Raw genomic sequence first — 18,786 nt, forward strand, 5'->3', positions numbered from 1 at the left:
TCAGACCCTGTCTATCCAGATAATTATATATACCATCTCTCAGAATACTTTCCATCAATATTAGCCATTTCCACTCTGGGAAAAATCTATGTCTCTTATCCTGTACACCTCCATCAAGTCACAGCTTATTCTCCTACACTCCAAAGAGCAAAGCCCTAGCTCACTCAATCTTTGCTTGTAAGACATCCTCTCCAGTGCAGGAAGCATCCCGGCAAATCTCCTCTGCACCTTTTTTTAAAGCTTCCATATCTTACTTATAATGAGGTGACCAGAATTGACACAGTACTCCTAATTGTAGTTTAACCAGAGTTTTATAAAGTTGCAACTTTATCCTGTGTCTCTTGAACTCAATCCCGTGACAATTAAGGCCAGCACAGGCCTACTTAACCCCCCTATCAACTTGCACGACAACTTTGAGGGTTCAATGGACGTGCAACCCAAGATCCTTCTGTACGTCTACACATTATCTTTGTTGTTTTGATGTCCTGTATCAGACCGATTGTGTGATGAATCGATAGGGCCTCCTATGTGCAGGAGGCACTCTCTTGACTGCCTCCTGGTGATGAGCTGTGGAGCATGCAAATCGTGGTTTTTGGACAGGAGGCATCTCATCTTGGATTCCAACACTTGGATAAGCATTGCTTCTTCGAATTTGCTCGGGAGAATATCTTTGTATTTGCATTCTTGTGTGCTAGGGTCAGTCTGTAATGAAATCATCTGTGTTCGTGCTAGGGTGTGCTGCAACTGTGAGAACCTGAAGTGATCAAATTTCACAACCCGTGCCAGTGATAAAGCTGGTTCTGAGCCTGAAATACGTCGCCCTGCATCCCCTAAGTGTTGTCCAGGGCTCCAAGCATATCGGTAAGTTCAGATTTGTTCTGCAGGTGCAGAGCAGCAAAGTATTTCTGCCCAAGTTCTCCCAAGTGCATGTGGAGTAGTCTGAGTTTCAGTGCAACACACACAAAATGCTGGAGGAACTCAACAGGCCAGGCAGCATCTGTGGAAAAGAGTACAGTCAACGTTTCGGGCCGAGACCCTTCGGCAGGACTGGGAAAAAAGGTGAGGTCAGAATATGAAGGGGATGAGAGGGGAGGAAGAAGTACAAGGTGGTAGGTGATAGGTGAAACCAGGAGAGGGTGAGGAGGGTGAAGTAAAGAGCTAGGAAGTTGACTGGTGAAAGAGATAAAGGGCTGGAGGATGGGGAATCTGACAGGAGAGGGTAGAAGACCATGGAAGAAATGGAAGGAGGTGGAGTACCAGAGGGAGGTAATGGGCAGGTAAGGAGTTGAGGTGAGAAAGGGAAACTAGAATGGCAATTGGTGAAGGGAGTGGGCAGTTACCAGAAATTTGAGAAATCGACATTCATGCCATCAGGATGTAAGGATGTAAGGTGTTGCTCCTCCAATCTTAAGTGTGGCCTCATTGGACTTTAGAGGAGCCATGGACTGACATGTGGGAGTGGGAAGTAGAATGGAAATGGGTGGCTTCCGGGAAATCCAGTATTTTTTTTTGGCAGAAGGAGTGCAGGTGCTCAGCGAAGTGGTCTTCCAATCTACATCGTTTCTCACTGATATACAGGAGGCCACACCAGGAGCACCAGATACAAGAGGCAGCCGTAGTTAAAACCATCCACTGTTGGTCCGACCAATCAGTCTCCATGCTACAGGTCTGCTTTGATGATGTCAATTGGAATGTCTTTCATGATGAGGATGTCTCCGAGATCACGAGCTTCATCCGGAAGTGCATCGAGGATGTTGTCCCCCCAAAAATCGGTTGGGGTCTATCCAAACCGAAACCCTGGATCAACAGTTCTGTGCGATCAGCGCTAACCGTGCGAGACAGAGCTTACGTTGCCAGTGACCGACAGGAACACAAGAAATGCAGCTTCGATCTGTGCAAGGTCATCAAGGCAGTGAAATGACAATACAGGGACAAGATCCAAACATAACTCTCCACCAACAACACACGCAGCTTACGGCAAGGTCTGCACACCATCGCAAACTTCAATACTAAACGCAGTGGCGCTGCCAACATCGCTGCCTCTCTCCCAGATGAACTAAATCTTTTTTACACTTCATTCGATGTCACCAACACTGAGCCCCCGAGGAGAGCCGTTGATGCGACCTGCACTTTGGTCGTCTCTGAGGCTGAATTATACAGGTGTTTCCAATGAGCGGACAGCCGCAAGGCTGCTGGATCGGACAGCGTCCCAGGGTGGGTACTCAGGATGTGTACAGCACAACTGGCAGGTGTGTTTACAGATATTTTTAATCTCTCCCTCTCCTAGTGTAGAGTGCCTTCCTGCTTCAAAATATCCACCAGTGTTCCTGTGTAAAAAGACCAAGGTAACATGTCTGAATGACTGGCGTCCTGTCGCACTCACCTCAATAGTAAGCAATTGCGTTGAGAGGTTGGTCAAAGACAATATCTGCAGCATGCTACCGCCCACGCTGGACCCCCTACAATTTGCCTACTACCACAACCGATCGACTGATGACACAATAGCCACAGCTCTACACACCGTTCGTACACACCTGGAGAGGAGGGGTGCTTGTGTGAGAATGCTGTTCAGCATTCAACACTGTAATTCCCTCCAAGCTGGACAAGAAGCTCAGAGACCTCGGCCTTCACCCTGCCTTGTGTAGCTGGATCCTGGACTTTGTCAGATCGCCAGCAGGTGGTAACAGTGGGCTTCCTCACCTCTGCCCCTCTGACCCTCAACACAGGAGCCCCTCAGGGCTGTGTCCTAAGCCCCCTCCTTTACTCTCTGTATACCCAAGACTGTGTTGCTACCCACTGCTCCAATCTGCTAATTAAATCTGCAGATGATACTACATTGATTGGCCTCATCTCAAATAATAATGAGGCAGCCTACAGAGAGGAAGTCATCACCCTGACACAGTGGTGTCAAGAAAACAAACTCTCCCTCAATGTCATAAAAACAAAGGAGCTGGTTGTGGACTACAGGAAGAACGGAGACAGGCTAACCCCTATTGACATCAACTGATCTGGGGTTGAGAGGGTAAACGGCATCAAGTTCCTCAATATACACATCACGGAGAATCTCACATGATCCGTACACCCCACCTGTGTGGTGAAAAAGGCACAACAGCGCCTCTTTCACCTCGGACGGTTGAGGAAGTTTGGTATGGGCCTCCAGATCCTAAGAACTTTCTATAGGGGCACAATTGAGAGCATCCTGACTGGCTGCATCACTGCCTGGTATGGGAACTGTACCTCCCTTAATCGCAGGACTCTGCAGAGAGTAGTGTGGACAGCCCAGCGCATCTGTAGCTGTGAACTTCCCACTATTCAGGACACTTACAGCAACAGGTATGTAAAAAGGGCCCGAAGGATCATTGGGGACCCGAGTCACCCCAACCACAAACTGTTCCAGCTGCTACCATCTGGGAAATAGTACCACAGCATTAAAGACAGGACTAACAGGCTCCGGGACAGTTTCTTCCACCAGGCCATCAGACTGATTAATTCACACTGACACAATTGTATTTCTAAGCTATATTGACTGTTCTATTGTATATCTTACTGTACATACTACTTATCACAAATTACTATAAATTGAACATTGCACTTTTAGACAGAGACGTAACATAAAGATTTTTAACTCCTCGTATATGTGAAGGATGTAAGAAATAAAGTCAATTCAAGTTGATACAGTAGATGACCCCAACAGACTTTTAGGTGACTTGTGGTCTCACCTGCAAGGATTGTTTGGGGCCTGAACGGTAGTGAGGGAAGACGTGTAGGGGCAATCGTGGCACTTGTTCTGCTTGCAAAGTTAAGTACCAGGAGAGAGATCATTGGGGAGGGACAAGTGGACAAGGGAGTCACATTTGGATCGATCCCTGTGAAAAGCGGAAAGTGGAGGGGAGGAAAAGAGTTCCAGAGCTAATGAGGTGTTCTCCTCCTTCAAAGAAGGAAGGAAAGCCCTTTTCTTTGAAGGAGGAGGACACCTCATTAGATCTGGAGTGAAAAGCCTCATCCTGAATGCAGATGCAGCAGAGACAGAGCAACTGAGAGAAGGGGATGACATTTTTACAAGTGATAGGATGGGAGAGGTATAGTCCAGATAGCTGTGAAAATCAGTGGGTTTCTAAAAGATAGGTTCTCCAGAGATAGAAACAGAGAGATTGAGAAAGGGGAGGGAGGTATTGGAAATGGGCCAAATAAATTTGAGGGCAGAATGGAAGTTGGAGGTAAAGTTAATGAAGTCATCGAGCTCAGCTGGGTGCAGGAAGCAGCACCAGTACAGTTGGAAGAGTTGGGGAGCAGTACCGGTTAGGCTTGGAACATTTACTGATCTGTGTAGCTGACAAAAAGGCAGGCATAGCTGGGACCCGTGTGAGTGCCCATGGCTACACTTTTGGTTTGAAAGGAGTGGGAGGAGCTAAAGGAGAAATAATTGGGAGTGAGACCAGTTCCGCCAGACCTCGGAGGAGAGTGGTGTTTGAGGGAAACTAGTTGGATCTATTGTCAAGAAAGAAGCAGAGAGCTTTAAGGCCCTCCTGTTAGGGGATGGAGGTGTATAGGGGCTGGACAACGAGACGATCTGGACCATGGAACTTGAAGTGATTGAAAAGATCAAGAATTGTGAATTGTCACAGATGTAGATTCTAAGGACTGAACTAGGGGAGGAAAAATGGAGTTGAGGTATCCAGATGTAAGCTTGGTGGAGCAGGAACAAGCAGAAATATTGGGTCTACCTGGACAGGCAGGCTTATGGCTCTTGGGCAGGAGCTAGAAAAGGGAGGTGTGGGGTAAGGGAACTATGAGTTTGATGGCAGTGGATGGGAGATTGGTGATGGTGTGGGAGACAATGGTTGGTGCTCCTTAGTGGAGTTCTGGTCGAGGGGTAAATAAGAAGTGTTACAAACATGAGAAGATCTGCATGTACTGGAAATCTAAGGCAACACACACAAAATGCTGGAGGAACTCAGCAGGCCAGGCAACATCTGTGGAAAGGAATAAACAGTCAGCATTTCAGGCACAAACACGAGAAGATGCTGGAAGTCTCAGGCAACACAGACAAAATGCTGTAAATTTCAATGCTTCCACCAGCTTTGCTGCTGATGTTATAATTGGTAAGAGTTCGATTCAGTCCAGGAAAGTTTTCTTTCATTGCAGCCAAGCTCCAGAATCAGGATTGGGTGTAATATCATTGGAAGTGTTGTGAAATTTGTTGACTTTGCAGCACCAGTACAATCCAATATGTAATGATAGAAAAAATTACAGTAAGTGTAATAGATATAAAATAGTTAAATTAACTAAGTAGTGCAAAAATAGAAATTAAAAAAAGTAGTGAGATGGTGTTCATGGGTTCAATGTCCATTTAAGAATCAGATGGCAGATGGGAAGAAGCTGTTCCTGAATCATTGAGTGTGTGCTTTCAGGCTTCTGTACCTCCTTCCTGATGGTAGCAATGAGAGCAAGGCATGAGCTTGGTGATGTGATTCCTTAATGACGGACACCACCTTTTTGAAGCATCGCTCCTTGAAGATGTCCTGGATACTCTGGAGGCTGGTACCCATGATGGAGCTGACTAAGTTTACAACTCTCTGCAGCTTATTTTGATTCTGTGCAGTAGCCCCCGCCATGCCAGATGGTGCTGCAGCCAGTTGGAATGCCTTTCACAATACATCTGTAGAAAATTGCGAGTGTTTTTGGTGACGTACCAAATTACTTCAAAGTCCAAATGAAATGTAGCTGCTGTCCTGCCTTCTTTGTAGCTGCATCGATATGTTGGGTCCAAGTTAGCTCCTCAGAGATGGCGACACCCAAGAATATGAAATTGCTCACTCTCTTCACTCTGATTCCTCTAAGGACTGGTGTGTGTTCTCTGGTTTTTCCCTTTCTAAGGTCCATAATCAGCTCTTTGGTCTTGCTGCCGTTGAGTGCAAGGTTGTTGCTGTGACACCACTCAACTAGCTGGTATATTTCGCTCTTGTACGCCTTCTTGTCACCATCTGAAATTTTGCCAACAATGATTATATTGTCAGTGAATTTATAGGTGCCATTTGAGCTGTGCGTAGCCACACAGTCACGGGTGTAGAGAGACAGAGTTAAGCGCGTATCCCTGAGGTACGCCAGTGCTGATCATCGGTGAAGTGGAGATGTTGTTTCTGATTGGTACAGATTGTGGTATATCAGTTAAGAAGCTGAGGATTCTGTTGCAGAGGGAGGTACTGAGGTCCAGGTTCTGGAGCTTTTTGATCAGGACTGTAGGAATGAAGGTGTTAAATGCTGAGCTATAATCAATGAACAGCGTCCTGACATAGGTGTTTGTATTGTCCAGGTGATCCAAGGCCGTGTGAAGAGCCAATGAGATGGCGTCTGCTGTAGACCCATTGTGGTGATAAGCAAATTGTGGTGGGTTCAGGTCCTTGCTGAGACCAGGGTTAATTCTAGCCGTGACCAACCTTTGAAAGATAGAGTCCAATGCTTGTTTTTGCCATAGCTGAAGTCCGAAATGGATTGAATGCTTGAAGTAGAGTGGCTATCTTATTTTCATCCTTGTTGCCAAAACGTTACATATACGCAGAGCACGAACGACAATGGAGTGGTATGATTAAACGTTTTTACTGAATCACATTAGTAATGGTACACGCTGGGCAGCTTACAGTGTGGGAGCGACGAACTGGGCCCACCAAGACGAAAAACACACGCATTCAAAGGCCCATGCCCAAAAGAGAGTATCTCCCAATCATAGGAGGCCCAATGGATTCGCCACACAATCAGTCTGATACGGCAGTTTCCAAGGTAAACAGATCAGATCTGAACATTGTTTCCCAGCTGTGGTCTCACTATGCCCTCTGGTACAACACTGTGAACACCTTTTTCACATGGAACATAGTAGAAGATTGTAAGAGTACAGAGAAAATTTACATGGATGCTGCTGGGACTCGAGGACCTGAGTTATAGGGAAAGGTTGAATAGGAAAGGACCTTATTTTTTGGAGTTTAGGAGATTGGGGTGGGGGGAGATCTGATAGAGGTGTACAAAAACTATGAGGGGTATAGATAAGGTAAATGAATGCAGGATTTTTATCACTGAGCTTATGTGAGTCAAGGGTTAAGGGTGAAAGTTGAAATATTTACGGGAACATGAGGGGAAACTACTTCACTCAGAGGGTAGTGAGAGTGTGGAACAAACTGCCAGCAGGTGGTGGTTGAGGGTTTGATTGCAACATTGAAGAGATGTTTGGATAAGTCCATGGATGAGTGGCGTAGGGAGGGCTTTAGCCCAGCTGCTGGCCAATGGGAGTAGACAGAATAACTGTTCGACATTGACTAGATGGGCTAAAGGGCCTGTTTCTGTGCTGTGGTGCTCTCTGACTGTATGATCCAGGCAAATGTCCTGTCACACTTTCAAGGGCCACTGGATACATTGATGGAGAAAGGACTTATTTGAAACCAGGTGCTTTTAATGATACAGGGAGAGTTTCTTGGGCAGCTAGGGCTGTTTAAAAAATGCTTGTCCTTTCAATATTCAGAGTGTGACACCACATCCTGTATAGTGCACACCAGTACATGGTAGGTTGTGTTGCAGCTTTGAGTGTAGAACCACAAACAGACCGGCTCTCTCTTTTCCTCCTCTCCATCCTCAGGTTGCAGACAAACTGGTGAGGACGTTTGCAGAGCAGATATTTTACACCGGCTTCATCCACGCTGACCCCCACCCTGGGAACGGTAAGTCCTCGGCTACGGGAGAACGCAACCTCGCTCAGGTTTGAATGAGTGCCTCTTCAAGGGGCAGATCCCACGTGGAGATATCGGTGGAAAGGGGAAAGCATTGTTGGTGCAGTGTTGTTCCCCCCCCCCCCCCCAAACATCACAGTAAATTCAAGAAAAAAAAAGTTAGCTCTCACGGAACTCATAAACTAGCCCAAAAAAGTTGACATGTGGAACCTGAGCCTGTATTCGATGGAGTTCAGAAGAATAAGATGGGATCTCATTAAAGCCTGTCAAGTATTGAAACTTCCTAGATAGAGTGGATGTGGAGATGATGTTTTCTAAAGTGGAGGAATCTAGGACCAGAGGGCACAGCCTCAGAATACAAGGATGCCCCTTTAGAACACAGATGAGGAAGAATTTCTTTAGCCATTGGATAATGGATCTGTGAAATTAATTGCCAGGTGGTTGTGGAGACCATGGTATATTTAAAGGGGAGGTTTATAGATTGATTAGTAAGGGTGTCAAAGATTATGGGAGAAGGTAGGAGAATGGGGTTGTGAGGGATAATAAAACAGCCATGATGGAATGGCAGCCATGACTCAATGGGCTGAATGGCCTAATTCTGCTCCTAGGTCTAAGGTCTTATATTATTAAAGATTTTTATAGTCGACAACAGGACATTGATAAGATGGTTGAGAAATGGCAGATGTGATTCGTTTGGAAGGTCGAACTTGAAGGCAGAATACTGGGTTAATGGCAGGACAGTGTGGAGGAACAGAGAGATTTTGGGTCCATGTCAATAGATCCCTCAAAGTTGCCGTGCAAGTTGATAGGGTGGTTATGAAGGCCTATGGTGTGTTTGCCTTCATTCTCTTCCCTTGTCTTTTGGTGTTAATAGAATGAAATATTTACTCATATGGAATTTATATAAAACAGAATATATACAGAGACAGTGCTAGTGACCCAGATTCAATTCCCGTGGTTGTCTGTAAGGAGTTTGATCGTTCTCCTTGTGGCCACGTAGGTTTCTTCTGGGTGTTCCAGTTTCTCCGACGTTCCAAAAACATACCGGTTGGTAGGTTAATTGTCACATGGATGTCATTGGGCGGTGAGGCCTCATCGGGTCAGAATGGCCTGCTATCGTGCTGTAACTTTGAAGAAAATAAAATAAACTGGACTTGGAGGCAGGAGGCCACTTAATAGAATTAATCTGGAAACCGACAGAGCAATGGTTGTATAATGATACTTAGATAGAAACATAGAAACATAGAAAATAGGTGCAGGAGTAGGCCATTCGGCCCTTCGAGCCTGCACCGCCATTTATTATGATCATGGCTGATCATCCAACTCAGAACCCTGCACCAGCCTTCCCTCCATACCCCCTGACCCCTGTAGCCACAAGGGCCATATCTAACTCCCTCTTAAATATAGCCAATGAACTGGCCTCAACTGTTTCCTGTGGCAGAGAATTCCACAGATTCACCACTCTCTGTGTGAAGAAGTTTTTCCTAATCTCGGTCCTAAAAGGCTTCCCCTCTATCCTCAAACTGTGGCCCCTCGTTCTGGACTTCCCCAACATCGGGAACAATCTTCCTGCATCTAGCCTGTCCAATCCCTTTAGGATCTTATACGTTTCAATCAGATCCCCCCTCAATCTTCTAAATTCCAACGAGTACAAGCCCAGTTCATCCAGTCTTTCTTCATATGAAAGTCCTGCCATCCCAGGAATCAATCTGGTGAACCTTCTTTGTACTCCCTCTATGGCAAGGATGTCTTTCCTCAGATTAGGGACCAAAACTGCACACAATACTCCAGGTGTGGTCTCACCAAGGCCTTGTACAACTGCAGTAGTACCTCCCTGCTCCTGTACTCGAATCCTCTCGCTATAAATGCCAGCATACCATTCGCCTTTTTGACCGCCTGCTGTACCTGCATGCCCACTTTCAATGACTGGTGTATAATGACACCCAGGTCTCGTTGCACCTCCCCTTTTCCTAATCGGCCACCATTCAGATAATAATCTGTTTTCCCATTTTTGCCACCAAAGTGGACAACTTCACATTTATCCACATTAAATTGCATCTGCCATGAATTTGCCCACTCACCAACCTATCCAAGTCACCCTGCATCCTCTTAGCATCCTCCTCACAGCTAACACTGCCACCCAGCTTCGTGTCATCCGCAAACTTGGAGATGCTGCATTTAATTCCCTCATCCAAGTCATTAATATATATTGTAAACAACTGGGGTCCCAGCACTGAGCCTTGCGGTACCCCACTAGTCACCACATGCCATTCTGAAAAGGTCCCGTTTATTCCCACTCTTTGCTTCCTGTCTGCTAACCAATTCTCCACCCACACCAATACCTTACCCCCAATACAGTGTGCTTTAAGTTTGCACACTAATCTCCTGTGTGGGACCTTGTCAAAAGCCTTTTGAAAATCCAAATATACCACATCCACTGGTTCTCCCCTATCCACTCTACTAGTTACATCCTCAAAAAATTCTATGAGATTCGTCAGACATGATTTTCCTTTCACAAATCCATGCTGACTTTGTCCGATCATTTCACCGCTTTCCAAATGTGCTGTTATCACATCCTTGATAACTGACTCCAGCAGTTTCCCCACCACCGACGTTAGGCTAACCGGTCTATAATTCCCCGGTTTCTCTCTCCCTCTTTTTTTAAAAAGTGGAGTTACATTAGCCACCCTCCAATTCTCAGGAACTAGTCCAGAATCTAACGAGTTTTGAAAAATTATCACTAATGCATCCACTATTTCTTGGGCTACTTCCTTAAGCACTCTAGGATGTAGACCATCTGGCCCTGGGGATTTATCTGCCTTCAATCCCTTCAATTTACCTAACACCACTTCCCTACTAACAAGTATTTCGCTCAGTTCCTCCATCTCACTGGACCCTCTGTCCCTTACTATTTCTGGAAGATTATTTATGTCCTCCTTAGTGAAGACAGAACCAAAGTAATTATTCAATTGGTCTGCCATGTCCTTGCTCCCCATAATCAATTCACCTGTTTCTGTCTGCAGGGGACCTACATTTGTCTTTACCAGTCTTTTCCTTTTTACATATCTATAAAAGCTTTTACAGTCCGTTTTTATGTTCCCTGCCAGTTTTCTCTCATAATCTTTTTTCCCCTTCCTAATTAAGCCCTTTGTCCTCCTCTGCTGAACTCTGAATTTCTCCCAGTCCTCAGGTGAGCCACTTTCTCTGGCTAATTTGTATGCTTCTTCTTTGGAATTGATACTATCCCTAATTTCTCTTGTCAGCCACGGGTGCACTACCTTCCTTGATTTATTCTTTTGCCAAACTGGGATGAACAATTGTTGTAGTTCATCCATGCAACCTTTAAATACTTGATCAAACAAGGTAGCATCTATTTCTAGTTAATTAATTGCTCAGCACAATGCAATCAGAATTTCTTTGCCTCCAGGTTGTGTAGCTGTGGGGGCCATTATTAAGAGAAAAAGCTTCCTGTAGCAGCGCATTTCCGTATCTAACATAGGTTTCAGCAAGAAGAAGGGTAAATTGTGCGAAATACTTTGCACAGTTAAAATTAGACTAAGAGATATTGCAAAAAAATAACCACAAGCTAGTGAGAGTGGAAGATTTTAAGGGGAACATGGAGAGAGAAAGGCAGAGAGACTGAGGGTTTATGGAGGAAATTCCAAAGCTGATGGTAATAGATTCAAATTCAATTGTTTATCACATGTACAGTGGCATGCAAAAGTTTGGGCACCCCTGGTCAAAATTTCTGTTACTGTGAATAGTTAAGTGAGTAGAAGATGAACTGATCTCCAAAAGTCATAAAGTTAAAGATGAAACATTCTTTTCAACATTTTAAGCAAGATTAGTGTGTTATTTTTGTTTTGTACAATTTTAGAGTGAAAAAAAGGAAAGGAGCACCATGCAGAAGTTTGGGCACCCCAAGAGATTTGAGCGCTCAGATAACTTTTACCAAAGTCTCAGACCTTAATTAGCTTGTTAGGGCTATGGCTTGTTCACAATCATCATTAGGAAGGGCCAGGTAAGGGCCAGCTGGTGGCGCAATGACATCAGCGCCGGACTCCGGAACAAAGGTTCCCTGGTTCGAATCTAGTCAGAGCTGCTCCCAAATACGCTTTCCATCCATGCCGAGTTGAGTTCGAGATCGCAACTCGACCTCGTAAAATAAAGGGAAAAATACTGTGAAATGTCTGTGTGAGGAGTGGCGCGTCACACAGTCTCTCTCTCGCTCCGCGCCTTGTAAAGGCATGGAAAAGACATCGTCCTGCCAACATCGCACACACACGCACGCACACGCCAAGAAAAAAAGGAAGGGCCAGGTGATGCAAATTTCAAAGCTTTATAAATACCCTGACTCCTCAAACCTTGTCTCAACAAACAGTACCCTTGGGCTCCTCTAAGCAGCTGCCTAGCACTCTGAAAATTAAAATAACGGGTTCCAACAAAGCAGGAGAAGGCTATAAGAAGATAGCCAAAGCATTTCCACGTAGCCGTTTCCTTAGTTTGTAATATAATTAAGAAATGGCAGTTAACAGGAACGGTGGAGGCCAAGTTGAGATCTGGAAGGCCAAGAAAACTTTCTGAGAGAACTGCTCACAGGACTGCTAGAAAGGCAAATGAAAACCCCCGTTTGACTGCAAAAGACCCTCAGGAAGATTTAGCAGACTGTGGAATGGTGGTGCACTTTTCTACTGTGCAGCAACACCTGCACAAATATGACCTTCATGGAAGAGTCATCAGAAGAAAACCTTTCCTGCATCCTCACCACAAAATTCAGTGTCAGAAATTTGCAAAGGAACATATTAACAACCCTGATGCACTTTGGAAACAAGTCCTGTGGACTGATGAAGCTAAAATAGAACTTACTGGCTGCAATGAGCAAAGGTGTGTTTGGAGAAAAAAGGGTGCAAAAACTTCATGAAAAGAACACCTCTCCAACTGTTAAGCACGGGGGTGGATCGATCATGCTTTGGGCTTGTGTTGCAGCCAGTGGCACGGGAAGCATTTCACTGGTAGAGGGAAGAATGAATTCAATTAAATACCAGCAAATTCTGGAAGCAAACATCACACCGTCTGTATATAAAAAAGCTGAAGATGAAAAGAAGATGGCTTTTACAACAGGATAATGATCCTAAACACACCTCAAAATCCACAATGGACTACCTCAAGAGGCACAAGCTGAAGGTTTTGCCATGGCCCTCACAGTCCCCCGACCTAAACATCATCGAAAATCTGTGGATAGGCCTTAAAAGAGCAGTGCATGCAAGACGGCCCAATAATCTCACAGAACTAGAAGCCTTTTGCAAGGAAGAATGGGCAAAAATCCCCCAAACAGGAATTGAAAGACTCTTAGCTGGCTACAGAAAGTGTTTACAAGCTGTGATACTTGCCAAAGGGGGTGTTACTAAGCATTGCCATGCAGGGTGCCCAAACTTTTGCTTTGGGCCCTTTTCCTTTTTTGTTATTTTGAAACTGTAAAAGATGAAAATAAAAGAAGTAATCTTGCTTAAAATATTAAAGAAATGTGTCATCTTTAACTTCATGCCTTTTGGAAATCGGGTCATCTTTTACTCGCTTAGCTATTCACAGTAACAGAAATTTTGACCGAGGTGCCCACACCTTTGTATGCCACTGTATATGGAAACCTACAGTGAAATGTGATAACAAGCCAACACAACCTAAGGATGTGCTGAGGGCAGCCTGTAAAATTTGCCACACAATTTGGTGCCAACATTACATGCCCACCATGTTCAGTAGAACAACATAAGTAACAACAACAGCCGCAAAACAAGCCCTTTTCCAACCCACCCATCTACACATACAGACAGGCCTCCATCCCCAGGACAGGCTGCCTTCGGGTCTCTGAGCTCCAAATTGGTAACTCCTCCAACGGGCTCTGAAGGTTGAAATCACAAGAGATTCTATAGATGCTGGAAATCCAGAGCAACACACGCAAGATGCTGGGGGAGCTGAGAGCTCAGCAAGTCGGGCAGCATCTGTGCAAATGAATAAACAGTCAACATTTTAGCCCGAGACCCTTCATCGGGAGTGGAAAGGAAGGGGGAAAGTGCCAGAGAGAGGGGAAGGAGGACAAGCTAAAAGATGATAGGTGAAGGGGGGAGGGGGTTGAAGTTAGAATCTGGGAGGTGATAGTTAGAAAAGGTAAAGGGCAGAAGAAGAAGGAATCAGATGGGGAGGAGTGGACCATGGGAGAAAGGGAAGGAGGAGAGCCACCAGAGGGAGGTGATGGGCAGGTGAGGAGGAGAGTTAAGAGTGAGGAATTGAAGAAAGCGGTTGGGGAGGGAAATTACCGCAAATTGGAGAAATCAATGTTCATGCCATCAAGTTGGAGGCTGCCTGAGATGTCGCTTCTTCAGTCCGAGAGTGGCCTTCAGTTTCTTATTCAGGTAGACACATTTTAGCTCAAGGCCAGAATAGAAAGGATAAAGAACTCTTGAGTCTTAATTTGGAGGAGATTATAAAAATGAGGAAGAGGAATCTTAAATTTAAACCCTAATCACTACAGTTTAGCAACACCATAATCAATTTGCACTAAAATTGACATTTTGTTGTAATTATGCTCTTTCTTGTAAAAATTGTGTATAGAGCATAGAACAGCACAGCACACTACCTGCCCTTTGATCCACGTGTTGCGCTGAACCAGATAAATTTAGCAATCAAATGGCCAACTAAACTAATCCCTTCGACCTTCGCAATGTCCATATCTTTGCATTTCATTCACATTCATGTGCCTATCTAAATGTCTCTTAAATGTCCCTAATGCACCTGCCTTTACCACCACCTAAGGCAGCACATTCCAGGTATAATCTGTGTTTAATTTGTTTTTTTTTCTCTTGTGAATGCTGCTTGTCGTATACTTTGTGTCTGTGGTGCTGCTGCAAGTAAGTATTACATTGCACCTTTGCAATTCAGGGTCAGTGAGTACAGGGGTGAAAGAGAATTGGTTTCCAAAGTTCAAAGTAAATTTATTATCGGAGTACATATGTGTCACTGTATACAGTTCTGAGTTTCATTTCCTGTGGACATTCACAGTAAGTACAAAGAAGCAAAATAAATAAGTAAGCAATAAATATCGAGAACATGAGATGAAGAGCCCTTGAAAGTGAGTCTAGAGGTTGTGGGAACGGTTCAGTGATGGAACAAGTGAAGCTGAGTGAAGTTTGCCCTCTAGTACAAGGACCTGATGGTTGAGTCATAGAGTACAGCACAGAAACAGGCCCTTCAGCCCTTCCAGTCCATGCCAAAACCTCTTAAACAGCCTGCTCCTAATGACCTGCACTTGAACCATAGCCTTCCATATCCCTACTATCCATGCTCCTATCCAGACTTCTACTAAACGTTGAATTGAGCTCGCGTGGACCACTTGTGTGAAGAAGTTTCCCCTCATGTTCCTCTTAAACTTTTCACCTTTCACCCTTAAGCCATGACCTCTGGTTGTAGTCCCAACCAACCTCACTGGAAAAAGCCTACTTGTATTTACCCTAGTAGATACCCCTCATAATTTTGTATACCTCTATCGAATCACCTCTCAATCTTCTAAGTTCTCAAGAATGCAATCCTAACCTATTCAATCTTACCTTATAACTCAGGTCACTGATCACTGAGTCGTGGCCGAAAGAAGGCCGTAGTTGGGAGCTTAACATCAAAGGATATACTTTGTATCGAAAGGACAGGCAGGAAGGCATAGGGGGTGGTGTGACTCTGTTGGTATGAGATGGAATTACATCTTTATAAAGAGGTGACGTGGGGTCAGAGAATATCGAATCTTTGTGGGTGGAGTTTAAGTAACTGCAAGGGTAAAAAAACTATTATGGGGATCATATATGGGCCTCCAAATAGTAGCCAAGAAGTGGGGTTGAGATTGCAAAGGGAGCTGGAAAAGGCATATAATAAGGGTTATGTCACAATTGTATGGGGGATTCATTATGCAAGGGGATTGGGAAAATCAGACTGGTGTCAGATCGCAAAAGCGGAATTTGTTGATTGCCTATGGGATGGCTTTCTGGAGTAGTTTGTGCTCGAGCCTACTCAGGGAAAGGCTATCTTGAATTGGGTGTTGTGTAATAATCCAGATTTTATTAAGGTAAAGGAACCCCTAGGAAGCAGTAATCATAAAACGATTGAATTCATACTGCAATTTGAGAGGGAGAAGCACAAGCCACATGTATCAGTATGGCAGTAGAATAAAGGGAATTACAGAGGCGTGAGAGAGGAGCTTGCCCAGGTGGATTGGAGGGGGATACTGGCAAGAATGATGGCAGAGATGAGGTGGCTGAAGTTTCTGGGAATAGTTCACAAGGCGTAGGATAGACATCTCCCACAGAAGCAGTTCTCAAATGGCAGGGGTAGGCAACCATGGCTGAAAAGGGAAATTAAAGAATGCATAAAAGCCAAGGGAAGGACATATAAGGTAGCAAAAGTGAGTGGGAAGTTGGATGATTGGGAAGCTTTTAAAATCCAACAAAAGGCAACTAAAAAACCATAAGAAGGGAAAAGATGAAATATGAGGGCAAGCTGACCAATAATGTAGACACAATACCAAAAGTTTTTTCAGTTATATAAAGAGTAAAAGGAAGGTGAGGGTTGATATTGGACCACTGGTAAATGATCCTGATGAAACATAGAAACATAGAAAATAGGTGCAGGAGTAGGCCATTCGGCCCTTCGAGCCTGCACCGCCATTTATTATGATCATGGCTGATCATCCAACTCAGAACCCCGCCCCAGCCTTCCCTCCATACCCCCTGATCCCCGTAGCCACAAGGGCCATATCTAACTCCCTCTTAAATATAGCCAATGTACTGGCCTCAACTGCTTCCTGTGGCAGAGAATTCCACAGATTCACCACTCTCTGAGTGAAGAAGTTTTTCCTAATCTCAGTCCTAAAAGCCTTCCCCTTTATCCTCAAACTGTGACCCCTTGTTCTGGACTTCCCCAACATCGGGAACAATCTTCCTGCATCTAGCCTGTCCAATCCCTTTAGGATCTTATACGTTTCAATCAGATCCCCCCTCAATCTTCTAAATTCCAACGAGTACAAGCCCAGTTCATCCAGTCTTTCTTCATATGAAAGTCCTGCCATCCCAGGAATCAATCTGGTGAACCTTCTTTGTACTCCCTCTATGGCAAGGATGTCTTTCCTCAGATTAGGGAACCAAAACTGCACACAATACTCCAGGTGTGGTCTCACCAAGGCCTTGTACAACTGCAGTAGTACCTCCCTGCTCCTGTACTCGAATCCTCTCGCTATAAATGCCAGCATACCATTCGCCTTTTTCACCGCCTGCTGTACCTGCATGCCCACTTTCAATGACTGGTGTATAATGACACCCAGGTCTCGTTGCACCTCCCCTTTTCCTAATCGGTCACCATTCAGATAATAATCTGTTTTCCTATTTGTGCCACCAAAGTGGATAACTTCACATTTATCTACATTAAATTGCATCTGCCATGAATTTGCCCACTCACCCAACCTATCCAAGCTACTCTGCATCCTCTTAGCATCCTCCTCACAGCTAACACTGCCACCCAGCTTCGTGTCATCTGCAAACTTGGAGATGCTGCATTTAATTCCCTCATCCAAGTCATTAATATATATTGTAAACAACTGGGGTCCCAGCACTGAGCCTTGCGGTACCCCACTAGTCACTGCCTGCCATTCTGAAAAGGTCCCGTTTATTCCCACTCTTTGCTTCCTGTCTGCTAACCAATTCTCCATCCACATCAATACCTTACCCCCAATACCATGTGCTTTAAGTTTGCACACTAATCTCCTGTGTGGGACCTTGTCAAAAGCCTTTTGAAAATCCAAATATACCACATCCACTGGTTCTCCCCTATCCACTCTACTAGTTACATCCTCAAAAAATTCTATGAGATTCGTCAGACATGATTTTCCTTTCACAAATCCATGTTGACTTTGTCCGATGATTTCACCGCTTTCCAAATGTGTTGTTATCACATCTTTGATAACTGACTCCAGCAGTTTCCCCACCACCGACGTTAGGCTAACCGGTCTATAATTCCCCGGTTTCTCTCTCCGTCCTTTTTTAAAAAGTGGGGTTACATTAGCCACCCTCCAATCCTCAGGAACTAGTCCAGAATCTAACGAGTTTTGAAAAATTATCACTAATGCATCCACTATTTCTTGGGCTACTTCCTTAAGCATTCTAGGATGCAGACCATCTGGCCCTGGGGATTTATCTGCCTTCAATCCCTTCAATTTACCTAACACCACTTCCCTACTAACAAGTATTTCGCTCAGTTCCTCCATCTCACTGGACCCTCTGTCCTCTACTATTTCTGGAAGATTATTTATGTCCTCCTTAGTGAAGACAGAACCAAAGTAATTATTCAATTGGTCTGCCATGACCTTGCTCCCCATAATCAATTCACCTGTTTCTGTCTGTAGGGGACCTACATTTGCCTTTCCCAGTCTCTTCCTTTTTACATACCTATAAAAGCTTTTACAGTCAGTTTTTATGTTCCCTGCCAGTTTTCTCTCATAATCTTTTTTCCCCTTCCTAATTAAGCCCTTTGTCCTCCTCTGCTGAACTCTGAATTTCTCCCAGTCCTCAGGTGAGCCACTTTCTCTGGCTAATTTGTATGCTTCTTCTTTGGAGTTGATACTATCCCTAATTTCTCTTGTCAGCCATGGATGCACTACCTTCCTTGATTTATTCTTTTGCCAAACTGGGATGAACAATTGTTGTAGTTCATCCATGCAACCTTTAAATGCTTGTCATTGCATATCCACCGTCAATCCTTTAAGTGTCATTTGCCAGTCTATCTTAGCTAATTCACGTCTCATACCTTCAAAGTTACCCCTCTTTAAGTTCAGAACCTTTGTTTCTGAATTAACTATGTCACTCTCCATCTTAATGAAGAATTCCACCATATTATGGTCACTCTTACCCAAGGGGCCTCTCACGACAAGATTGCTAATTAACCCTTCCTCATTGCTCAAAACCCAGTCCAGAATAGCCTGCTCTCTAGTTGGTTCCTCGACATGTTGGTTCAAAAAACCATCCCGCATACATTCCAAGAAATC

The 18,786-nt window shown here is 44.6% G+C and overlaps 1 protein-coding gene across 1 annotated transcript in view; it reads left to right on the top strand.

Moving 5' to 3' along the window:
- The window catches only part of adck5 (aarF domain containing kinase 5), a 129,448-nt gene that overhangs the window by 71,049 nt on the left and 39,613 nt on the right, over positions 1-18,786 (top strand). Inside the window, exon 10 of the mRNA XM_072254263.1 lies at positions 7,625-7,706. Coding sequence (XP_072110364.1) covers positions 7,625-7,706 — 82 coding nt within the window. The remainder of the gene's footprint in view (positions 1-7,624; positions 7,707-18,786) is intronic.

The sequence above is a fragment of the Mobula birostris genome, chromosome 3 (genome assembly GCF_030028105.1).
Source record: "Mobula birostris isolate sMobBir1 chromosome 3, sMobBir1.hap1, whole genome shotgun sequence".
In the NCBI taxonomy this organism is placed as follows: Eukaryota; Metazoa; Chordata; class Chondrichthyes; order Myliobatiformes; family Myliobatidae; genus Mobula; species Mobula birostris.